The 12,518-nt window shown below is 40.4% G+C and overlaps 1 protein-coding gene across 1 annotated transcript in view; it reads right to left on the bottom strand.

Annotated features, from left to right (window-relative positions):
* The window catches only part of LOC148020560 (chitin elicitor receptor kinase 1-like), a 189,890-nt gene that overhangs the window by 153,005 nt on the left and 24,367 nt on the right, over nucleotides 1–12,518 (bottom strand). The window contains exons 2-4 of the mRNA XM_087699387.1: nucleotides 5,754–5,787; nucleotides 5,608–5,634; nucleotides 5,278–5,555 (exon numbers count right to left, since the gene is read on the bottom strand). Coding sequence (XP_087555513.1) covers nucleotides 5,278–5,555; nucleotides 5,608–5,634; nucleotides 5,754–5,787 — 339 coding nt within the window. The remainder of the gene's footprint in view (nucleotides 1–5,277; nucleotides 5,556–5,607; nucleotides 5,635–5,753; nucleotides 5,788–12,518) is intronic.

The raw sequence follows: 12,518 nt of genomic DNA, 5'->3' as shown, positions 1-12,518 counted from the left end.
GTGGATGTATAAGTTGAAAAGTATCCCTGGATGCCCCAAGCCGGCATACAAGGCCAGATTGGTTTCTAAGGGTTTCAAGCAAAAGTATGGTGTGGACTTTTATGAAGTCTTTTCTCCTATTGTGAAGATGACTATCCTACATTTAGTACTGGCTTTGGTTACTCACCTTGACTTGGATCTTTATCAAATGGATGTCAAGATGGCACCTCTTCATAGGAACTTGTATGATGAGATTTACATGGAGTAGCCTAAGGGATTTGCAGAACCTCGTAGGGACTACCTAGTATACAAATTGAGAAAGAGCCTTTATGGCCTTGGGCAAGCACCTAGGGAATGATACCACAAGTTTGATGCTTTTATGCATTCACAGGGATATTCCCGCAGTAATATGAATCCGTGTTTATACACGAAGAAGGCTCGTGATGGCAACCTTATGATTTTGATCCTCTATATGGATGATATACTAATTTTTAGGAGTGCTCATGATGAGATGGATGCCTTGAAAGGTCAGCTCAATAAAAGCTTTGAGATGAAAAACATGGGATAGACCTCACATATTCTTGGCATGCGTATTACGTGCAATCGCTCTAAGGAACTCCTTTACTTGTCATATAAGGAGTACATCCAAAAGGTCCTTAAGCGGTTTCATCTGCAGGATGTTAAGCCTATTAGTTGTCCTTTATCTTCTCATGTGAAGGTTAGTCAGGCCGATTGTCTGTAATTTGATGAGCAAAAGGCTGAGATGGCCAAGATCCCTTATGTATCTGCAATGGACAATTTGATGTATGCTATAATCGCCACTTGCCCTGACATAGCATTTGCAATGGGATTTGTGACACGCTATATGGCTACTCCTAGCCGACGGCATTGAGATGCCGTCAAGAGTATCATGAGGTACTTGAAGGGCACGACAGCTATGTGCATTTATTGTGGTGGCAAGGATACAAGAGTCATGGGATACACTGACTCTTTCCTTCCAGCAGTCATCTCACCTATTGATTCCCAAGATCTCAAGGATCTACCTACCAGCCTTAGAGGTTCAGCCACAACTTGGTGACACGGCCTTTGTATTCCTTCTTGCATGGATGTACGGAGCTAGTGGCTTCTCTCCCGAGGTTGAGTTTCAAGTTCTCCAATTCACTCTGTCTATTGTTCTTTACTGTAGGTTACCTTTCAGGTGGAAATCTTGGATCTTAGGGATCCTCTACATCTTCTTCCTCCTCTTCTTGCCTTGGTCACTTGGTTAATATAGAGCCAACTTCCAAGATCGAGTACGAGCATATCCTTGTGGTTCTCGGCACTACACAAAGTCCAACATTCCTCCTATGCATTGCATGTTTTCCTCATCTTTGTACTAAGGCGCTTGGGCAAATGAACAATTTCCCCACGAGGAACACTGTCCAAGTGGCACCTGCTCCATGAGATTTCTCCAACATGTAGCATTGCATCTCCACCTCACTCTTCTCTTGTTCCCCTTTTTGGACCTGAGAGGGGGTGTTGAGAAACCCTTCACCCGCAATTTACGTTTTTGTATTTCTGTGTTTTGCTTTTAGGGTTTGCAACCCCAAAAAGAGGCACCACCCTAGACTGGCTATGCCTATTTATAGACCACTCTCTCACTCATTCTTTACAGCTAATTCATTCAATCTGTCACCTCTTCTCTCCAATCTCTCCACTACCCTCACACCCCTTCAGGAGGACATTGTGGTTCGTGGTTCCTTATTCCCTTGTATCACATTCACTCCGTGATTCAGAACTTCATCATTCCATTCATCAAAGTTTCTTCTCTCTTCTCTTCTCTTCTCCATGTTTGCGGAGTTCACTCCATGTTCCTCCTTGCAAACCCTACTGTCTCGCTGATACGTCATCTTTTGACACACCCATGTTTATCGAGAGTAGTCATCTCTAAAGGTAACAAAATATAGATGATCCCTAAGAGCTCGTGTCCACACAAGACACATACATCGGAGTGTATAAGCTGCAAGTTATGGACAGCACCATCCTTTTTGAAGGCAAAAGGATACATCTTGCCCAAAATACATCCCTCACATGTATGGCGAGATGGGGTCTCAATAGGAGATAAGGCATCCACCATCTAACAACATTGAAGTCGTCATATTATGTATCCGACAAGAAAAGGCCTCATACAAAGTGCCTAAAAAGTGAGGAGCATAATCAAGCTCTTTGTCTCCCAAAATGCACTTGTCATCCTCAAAGATGACACTGAAATCCTTGTTTATTGAATGTTGAAATTGACAAGAGATTTTATGTAATCCTAGGTAGAAACAATATATCCAAAAGCATAAATTTTGATCCATTTGCAACAATAATCGGCATTGAACCAATGCCATTGGCATCATAGGTAGAGTTATTTGCACATGTAACTCTCTTCATTGCAAGGACTAAATGCATAGATGTAAATAGACACTTCTTAGAGTGATATGCTTGGATGCCCCATTGTCAAAGTACCATGTATGCTGCATTTCAACAGCATTAAATGCAAAATCAGCCATAGAACTATCATAATTGCATGTCAAAAATGCATAATCCTCCTCAATGAGGTTGGTTATAGCATCCCCATCCGAAGATCAAGTGATAGATGTCTCCTAGACAACCAAACCAAAGTCTTTCTTCTTCTCTTTGGCCAAACTTTTTCTGCATTCTTCAATGTCATGACTCATGACCAAGCTTCTTACAATAGTGGCATTTTCTTTTCTTCTTGTCTTTATTTGCATCATGGGCAACCTTGCAAGATGGCTGTCCCACATCAGCCGTCGGCTGATTTTTTACACCTCTTTCTCTTTGCCTTTGTATTTAGAAAGCATGGCTATATCACCTAAACACATAGCAACATTCTTCCTAGTCTATTCCTCTTGCAACAAGAGACATGTCAATTCCACAAATGTGAGGGGCTGCCATGCCCCCCCTCAAAGACAAATTCAACAAAGGGTGAAATGCAAACACCAACCAACAACTTGACTTCACTTCAAGATGCAAGCCAGACCCAAAATTCAAAGAATCCCCAAATTTCTCCAACCAATGTCGAAGAAATTGTGCAATGTTGCCAATTTTGGTAGAGATTTACGCACAAAAGCTCAAATCAGGCAAACACCCTAAATTTCCTCAGATGAATTTTAGGAAATTTCAAAAATTGGACAAGTCAATCGAAAACCCCCAATTTTCTTGACATCAAGTGTGAGAAATTGAAAATTTCTTTGAAATTGGGGATGAGATGAGCAAGATAGATGAGAAATTGCAGAATTTTTTAAAAACCCCCAAATTCAAAAAGCAGGGTTTCTACGTTTTTTTTTTCACATTTGCAGAAAATGGCACGCAAGGCTAAGAATATCACGAGCAAAGCTAAGAGAGACCACATGTGCATGGCTATGTATAAGACTATGTTCGGAATTGCATACAGGCTGAAAACATCAACAGTTCCTCCAAAACACCAACTTCTCTTCTAAAATAGCAACTTCTTTGGCAAATTCTAACATGAATGAGTTCATGCAAAGGGGTAGACCCTTGTTGGCATACACTGTAGAGGATCGCAAAATAATTCTCAAGCTAGGAAAGGATTGATTTTCAAAAAACCAGAGGTTTTATATGGGGGAAAGATAATGCTTGTAAAAGGGAAGTAAAACATAGTCCACCTTAGACCCTTGAAGAGATGATAAAGTTTGCACAAATATATGAAAATAATATATACTTGGGCGCATCTACAAATCCCATTGAGAAAAAGCCCAAACCAAAGGAACCATCCTTTAGATGTACGAGGAAATGTAAAAGGAAATTTTCTTTTACCAAGGGTAGGAAACTCCAACCCCGTTTTATAAAAGATAGAGCATGAATGCTACTAATCCTAGGGCTAAATCAAGAGCATTTTGATAAGCCTAAGAAAGAAAATTTATTTTTCTCTTGTTTGTTACCTACCCACTCTCCATGGAATTGTCCTTACAAAGAGAAGAGGGAAGAAGTAGAAAATTTTTTACAAGGGAAGAAAAAATTTCATGCAGTGCAAACCTTGGCTACAAAAGGGTATGATAAGCTTATATCTTTGGGGGTTTTATATATGACCAGCACACACCAATGCTGGATGTCAACGTCCATGTGGCAGCCTGCATTTGGGCGACATGAGTTGGTAGAATGCATGGGCTTGTTATGAAACCTACCTGTAGACATAATCTAAAAGGTAGTGAAGACAAGAGGCCCAAAAGGTTTACACCACTTACAGTACTTCTTCATCATTAGTCAAAGCTTCCATGAATCATAAGTCAGCTGCTATCACAAACCAACACTCTCAATGTCCAATGATTCCATTTGCCTTGCTCTTGAATTAGCCCAGACTTGTATCACCGCAATGTCTTTAGTTCCTCTCACCAACTTTTCTCAAATGCATGACAAATCTATCCCCAATCACACTTCAACAAGTATATCCATATGAATACATGTTACTCTTGGTCCAATTGACCTTAAAATGTAACATAAGAGGTGCAAACTTGGTCCCACACTGTTGCGCATTACAAACAATGTGTGATAGATACAAATCTCAATTCCAAACTGACCTAATCTATTGTAAGAAGCCTCAGCCCTAATTATGCATCAATCCCAATGATTTGTCCTAATCTTTGGACACCCAATTCACTGTCAAACTGAGTAAATTCAAACCTGCACTACTGTAACAACAACATTCAATTCATAAAGACTAAAGGGCAACTGCTCTTATCCCCACTAATTCCAATTAAGTTGTGCCATGGCTTTCACCAACTTTCCCATGAAAGGAAAGAACGGCCTCAGCAGACAGCAGGTCACCCCTGCTTTGGACAGCCCTCTAACCCCAAAAGCAACATCTGAATGTTGAGAATGAGCAGAAAGCGAAAATGGGCTAGGGTTTTTAAATATCATTCACCCCAGTTTCTGTTTTTGATGGCCTATTTTACATCTTCTACTTAGTAATCCGTTTTCCTTTTAACAGTTCAGTCTCCATGAACTGCCAGGTTCCCATTTAGCACAAAGACGAAGGACCATGACTAGTTCAGTCTCCATGAACTGCCAGGTTCCCAATTAGCACAAAGACGAAGGACCATGACTATCTCTGCAGCGCAATGTCCAAAGGAATGAGAAAAGCTTGTAATAATCAGCAGAAAAATTAAAGAAGTAAAGCAGTTAACCTTCCATATTCTCAGTGAACAGAAAATGAAGAACAACCATTTTCATGATGTGCTTCTGAAAAAGGTAAAAATTCAAAATTTGGAAGAAAGATGCATTGAAGTAGCTGACCTGGAACTTCTCCCGATGAACTGTTGTATGTATCAACAGTAACTTGCTGCTTGTTGTATCCTGTTGCTTTTTTATGTTTCAAGGACAGCCAGTATAACAAAGCAGCAAAAAGAATGACAAGCAGGCCTGTTCCACCAACTGATGCCCCAATTATGGCCGACTTATTCAGTTCACTTGCTTGTTGTTCTGAATAGGGGGAAAAGACAAGTATGAGACTAGGTTTCACCACAGTTTGTTGGGCAAACATGATCCTGAGATTTTCTATTTTCCATAGAAGCCTATACCACCAGGATTGTTCCCATAGCATGATATTGTGAATAAATAATGAACTGAAGCCCTAGCTCCTTACCGATTGTGCTGAAAAAAAAAAGAATATAATACACAAGTAATAGGACCTAGTCAGTAATAACCTCATAAAACTGAACATCCAACTGTACAGTTACATGCTTTATAAGATCAACAGAGATTTTTTTTACCTTATGTTGAATGGTGGGTAGTTGCCATCTCCATCTGGAATCCAACCCATGAAACACCAATTTAGAACCTCACAGAACTTGCAAATGAGAATTAGCTATCATTTTCAGAAATACATTATGCATTCAATGAGGTAATGCTTGTACGGTGCTTTCTTTGTGAAAGAGGAGGGTGAATTAAAAAGAGAAAACAGTAATCATATTCACAAGAAGAAGCATCACCAGAAAGTTGAAGTGAAAGGCAGAAGCTCCTCTGACAATAAAGACTTTTTGCATGAGTAGAGACACTTTTATGGGAAAATAGCACGAGCAAAAAGAGGATGATGCAAATACATAATGAAATAGATACAATGATCAAATCCCTGTAAGTACCAAGATAATAAACTACCCCTCTCACTGCCACAAGGTGGAAGGAGAAGTACGCACCACCTCTCACCCTATCATTGCAATGCCAAAGAGGGGAGGAGAACCATTTGACGACAAAGGAGAGTGAAGTACGTGTCTCAACCTAGAAACCAATGAAATGAATGACCTCTATGATGGCCCCAAGAAAGGTTGAGTCTTAGCCTTGGGAGGGGAAGCCTCCCTGCTGGTCCAAAAGGGTGAAGCTCAACCAAAGAGGAAACCAACATGGGAGTGCCAAACTATCCAAGTCTCCAAGGACCAACCCATTCAAAACCAATAGACCCACTTGACTCTAATCACCTTCTTATAAACGGGACGTGGCACAAGATACCAAGTGCCATCCTGCCCAATAGCCTCCAACTCCTGCTCCATGGCCTTCCGCCCACCAGTGATTAGACTACAATGTCTCCTTCATGTATATCGACTCTCTATCCTACATAACACGGGTCATCAACCCATAGTTAGTACACACAAGTTCTCCAGTATATGCCTAGTTCCTTCAAGATCATTGCGGCCCATCCTATGGCTACCACTCCTCAGAAAGTCCCTCATGTTGAGCAAAAACATGCTTTACAGCTGATTATCATTTTTAAACAGGCCCAAAACACAATTAATTAATGAAAAACACAAATTTGGTGCACGGTTCGAGAGAGTTTCAGTGGTCCCCCAAAACCCTAACATACCTTCACATGGTATCAAAGCCGATGCTCTTCTAATGAGTATCCTACCGTGATTGTGGAGGCTAGTATTTGTGTGAGACTCACACGCGACTTGATTGTGACTCATAATGTCTTAGGCACCTTCTTCGTCGGATCCTATGATGCTCTATCAGGCTTCTCCATCACCGGAGGCTCTAAGAAGGCATTATGGTCTTGAGGAGGAGGTAGACACACCTTCACCTTTACCATCTTCTTCTCATTTTGGTCATCTTACAAATGAAGAGTTTTAGGAATACTTGCACGTCACATACAATTCCGTTTACACTTCTCCAAGAGTGCTACTACTCCGTCTGAACGGATTGGTGAGACTGGCCATCTCTCTAATCTTGGAGAGATAATGACATTCAGCACATCTAGCAATCCATCTTCTTTATCTCTGCCAGGCCTTGTGTCAGATTCGTATAACCCTTTTGAGTCGTATGAGTCAAAACTCTCTCCTGTTTATTCTTTTGTTGTGTAGGATCTAGACAATTTTCAGTATGCTAACTTTAATAGAGAAGTCCCTCGAAGCAGATTCTCTTTATCATGTATATCTTTACCATCTATTTCATTTGAGCAAGTAAACCACATTTCTCAACTCCCTCCCATCCCACCACTATCTTCTCCACATTCTGATCTACTTACATCTTCATTCCAAAATCTTGCATTACATTCCACTTCCGCCCAAAGTACACTAGGGGTTGGATCTTCCATCTCCGCTCCTAACACTTTCTCTTTCTCCATCCCACCATCTATCTACCCTCCACCTCTTGGTGCACCGTTAGGGGGGATGCCACCGTTGAACATTGTACCTTCCGCATACCCCTACTTTACCACATCCTTACACCTAGGGATAACTATGATAGGTATCCCCCTCGCTACCCCCAGATACTCACAACCCCCTCGCATGACCTTTCAAACACAGGGATATCCATCCTCTACTTATGGACTGCCATCACGCATTCCTTGGGCCACTCCTACACAAGGATTTCCATCCTCTGCTCCTCGTGTCCCTATCCCTCCACCTTGGGCTTCACTAACGATTACCATGTCCATACCCTATCTCTTGCCCACTATGCACACTTCTCGTATTCATGGTGAGGACTCTGGGATTTCCTTCCTCAATGTACTCCACTCACCTCACCCTATCCCCCCTATTCAGCCTAACCCCATTACACACCTTCTCCATCTCCGACCACTACCACTCCTGTTGCAACAACCAAAAATGCCTTTATGAACAAGACTCATTTTAACGGATTGAATTTCACTACTTGATCAAACTTCATGCAACAATTGCTTGAATCTCAGGGACTTTGGGACCTCATCATTGGTAGCAATGTCACAGCCAATGTTGAGTTAGTGTAGGGATTGCTTCTTGAATCCCACTCTCAGTTACAACATTTTCCCCTCACATTTGAGCGTTGGATTCATCTCATTGACCGCTATGCGGCTCAAGATCTTCGCACTCAACGTATCAATCTCAATTTTGAGCTTCACGAATTTTCCATTAAGGGAGTGATTTGAAAGTCAAGTTGGCCAAATGTCGGCGGTTACTCGCTAAGTTTTCCATTACTGTTTCCCTGAAGTCAAACGACGATCAGGTCACGTTCTTCTTGAACAAGTTGCCCAATAAATACTTCCATTTCATCCAACACATTATCTCACTACCGAGATTGCCAACCTTCTATGAGTTTGAGTGCCTCAAACCATCCTTCCTTCTCAAATAAGGTGGTAAGAAAACCTAATTTAACACTAATTACAGCAAGCATAAAATTTACATAAACTGAAAATGCACACTTTACCACTTTAATCTTGAACATTGGACACCCGATTGGCCCCAAAAATCATGTCTCTTTCAGTATTTTTTTATCTTATATTGCAAAAAAAAAGGAGTATAACTAAGATTCTCCAATCTCCTTTGCTAATCCAAGTGCCTCTTACTGTCAAAATTGACCAACAAGCCTCCAAACCAATTTGCCCCTTAGTTTGCTTGAAGATTGGCCTTCACCTTACTCCTTGAAATACAAATTCAGCCCCAAATCTTATATTGGTTGAATGGCTTCTTGAATCTCCCTGAAATTTCCCAATTTCAACTACTAGAATTCAAGTTCTAGGCTCTCAATTCTAAGCACGCATCCCAAGACAATTATCAAAACCCTAATTCTTACTGTAAATTAGGGTTCACAATAGAGATTAACTAAAACCTCTTCCTCTTATGGCTCAAACTGCTAGAAAATGCTAAGATAACGTGAAAGATGATTGGGTAATGAGAGAGAAATTTCAGAGTTTCATCGCAACAAAACGCTAAAAAACTACAATTTCCCTGCTCAAACAGCCATGGAACCTATCACCTATGACCACCGGAAAGACTATTGCCCCCTTCTATATGTTGTCATATACTCCTCGAGGGATCCAAATTGCTGTCACTTGCTGTAGGACTGATCCTTGGTGGTTGCAAATCACATCAGCAACCTCTCCTTGCTCTCTAACAGCCTCCTCCTCTCTCACAATGACTGGAATAGACTCCAACAACCCCTAAAAACTTTTTTTTTACTTGCATAGGCAAGTTTTGTCAAGTGGCAACCTTTAATTTTTAGAATATTAATTTTAAAAATTAATTTAATAATTATTCTAGTAGTCAAAAAATTAATAACCAATAATTAAATTGGCTAGGCCAATTTGTCTTCGAGGTATCCCTGAGCAATTATTGACACTTAGACCGGCATTAATTAATTCATTAATGCGTAGTCTCTAATGTCACTACTAACATAAGTGACCAATAAATTGGTCTAGGCCTAAATCTCACACCGGGTACCACCTAGTACCTATCAAGATAACTTATTACAACTTTTACCTTTGACACCCACTATATCCTCAACATCCTTGACTTGTTACCATAAAATAATTGCCATATGCATCACATGTGCTAAATAACCTTGCACATTTGATTAATATCTTAATCAAATGTTATCAGCAAGATTAGAGTATCTCAAAATTTCACATTACTGTGATAGATCCTCCCCTTAAAATCCCTACAATCGTCCTCGATTGCACTACATTTTGTATCAAAGGCAAAGCATACTGCACTAGAATTTCCATGAAGCATCGCAATCACAACATTAGCCACTCTTGTCTAACCATGCCACATGCCCCAAACCTTGCTGAAAATTTCAAGCCAGTATAAACATGACATAAATTTGAAAAACTATCCAAAACTGTTGCTAGAAACCCATTGGATGCATCCATAACTCATGTTCTCAACTCTTTTGACTTCACAACCATAGTAAAGCATATTCTCAGCATAAACCATGACTGAAATCATCAATGGCATTTACTAACACATTTTTGTGCATGGAATCAGCTGTAAACCATTGAAAACTAAGCATAATTTGATCGTAAACTGATCACTTATTGCTCTAAGAACTGATCACACACTGTTGCAAATGTGACCCCAAACTGATCACAAACTAATTGCAAAAACTAATCAATAACTAATGCAAAAATGATCCCAAAAGTGACCATAAACAATTGTCAAACTGATCAAAAACTAAGATGAAACAGATCAGAATTTTTTATCTCAATATTGAGACAAAAACCCATGCCAAAACTAATACAAAAGTATAGTTTCAGTGCCGAGGTAAAACTCATACTCATTTGCATACATCTCATAGTGACTACACTGAGTAGTAACCTCATGGCAGACATACAATCAACACAGTATCTTGGATACATACTAAATACATCCGAGATACACTACATACGAGAGCTGTCCAAAACTCGTGGAGTGAAAGTGCTACCTTCCCCTTGAGCATTAGGCAATGCTTCAGACCCCTACTTTACTAAACCTGACTTAGTCTGAACTAAGTCAGCTCTAGCTGAAAGGCATCTTGGTAAAGTTGCAATAACTAAGGATGGCCTACCAAGTCATCCTCTTCCATCCATTTTGCATCGATTGATGAAACAATGCCGAAGCTTCACCAAGAAGCATATGGAAACTTAATCTCTAACTTTACTTGCCTCTAGACCTCCACTAGGTTGTAGGTCTTTCTTCCCCTTAAGCATTTCCATGATTTATACTTTCACACTGTTGCAATTTCAACTTAACTAATATGCAACATTGCATCCAATTAACTAGCCCATCATGTACCTAGCATGCTAGGAGCACCAAATGCATAAGGAAACATTCTTATTTCCATATTTCGGACCATTGCAATGTGACTGTGCATGGGAATTTACATAGTACTAGCCATACCAAGATACATTTTCCTATACATTGCATGCATTACTCGTTGCATTTTTCCTTATAACCAACACTATATAGAGCATTTTCATGACCAGCATTAATACCATGAGTCCCAAGCACAATGGGCTATCTATATGCATTGCCAAATGTGCCACTTTGTGCCCCCATCCAACATTGCTATACATTTCTATTGGTCTCTCGCCTAATTTGCCTCATAGCCTGATAAAGAATCTGATAAGCCAATGATTTTTTTCCATCCTTCATTTATGCATATTCTCAACCATACCCAGATACATTGGGCCTTGCACCCCATGCATTGGCAACTGCATATGATAAGGGGTTGTGTCATACATACCCATATGTTGTCCCTCGTCCACCATAGCATGGAAACTAGTGCCACCACCAAAGTACCCTAGCTGCCCCATCATTACACGCATGTCCTGCTGTCCAAAAAGCATTGGATTGGCACTTCCAAGTTGGCCTTGCATATGCATCAATTGCCCCACTCACTCCATTTGATTATGCTCACTACCCATATTTGGAGCATCATGTTGTTGTATTGACTCTTTCTTCGGTGCATCTTGTTGCCCTAAAGCTCTTGATGAAGACGATTTCCTCTTCTTGCCTTTACTACCCTCCTTTAAGGGATTCAAAAAGTGCATGAACTAAGGATAATTTGTCAATTACACAAACATTTTAGCTATTGTCATCAGCTGATCTTTAAAATGTTATCAAATTCCTCTTGCTCTTGCTCGTCATCAACTTTTAAAGGCCTAGAAGCATCCACATTTTGGTCTAAACCAACATTATCAACTTGCTGTCCATGTTGCGTGCCTTGTCCAAGATGAAGCACTGCATTTTTCCCAACACTTTGTGAATTATCAGATCGAGAGGCATCATCCCTGCTTGATCCCATCTCACAATCCGAAGCCATTCTTACTGTCCAAAATTGGCGCCCCTTTCGGTATTTATTTATCTTATATTGCAAATGGAAGGAGTGCAACTAACATCCTCTAATCTCCTCAGCTAATCCAAGTACCTCTTGCTGTTAAAATTGACTGGCAAGCCTCCAAACCAATTTGCCCCTTGGTTTGCTTGGCGATTGGCATTCACCTTGCTCCTTGAAAGACAATTTCAGCCCCAAATTTGATATTGCCTAAATGGCCTCTTGAATCTCCCTAAAGTTCCTTAATTTCAGCTGCTGAAATTCAAGCCCCAGGCCCTCAATTCTGAGCATGTATCCCAAGGGGGTTGTCAAAACCCTAATTTCTACTGTAAATTAGACTTTACAATAGAGATTGATGAAATTCTCTTCCTTTGATGGCTCAAACTGCTAGAAAATGCTAAGATAACTTGAGATGGCTAGGAGATGAGAGAGAATGCTATAGAGAGAGAAACTTCAGAGTTTCATCGCAAGAAACA

This window comes from Lygodium microphyllum, chromosome 18 (assembly GCF_053477565.2).
Source record: "Lygodium microphyllum isolate KBCC chromosome 18, Lygodium_microphyllum_v1.1.10, whole genome shotgun sequence".
In the NCBI taxonomy this organism is placed as follows: domain Eukaryota; kingdom Viridiplantae; phylum Streptophyta; class Polypodiopsida; order Schizaeales; family Lygodiaceae; genus Lygodium; species Lygodium microphyllum.
Note: the sequence above shows the minus strand (reverse complement) of the source record. Positions and strands in the feature narration are given on the sequence as shown.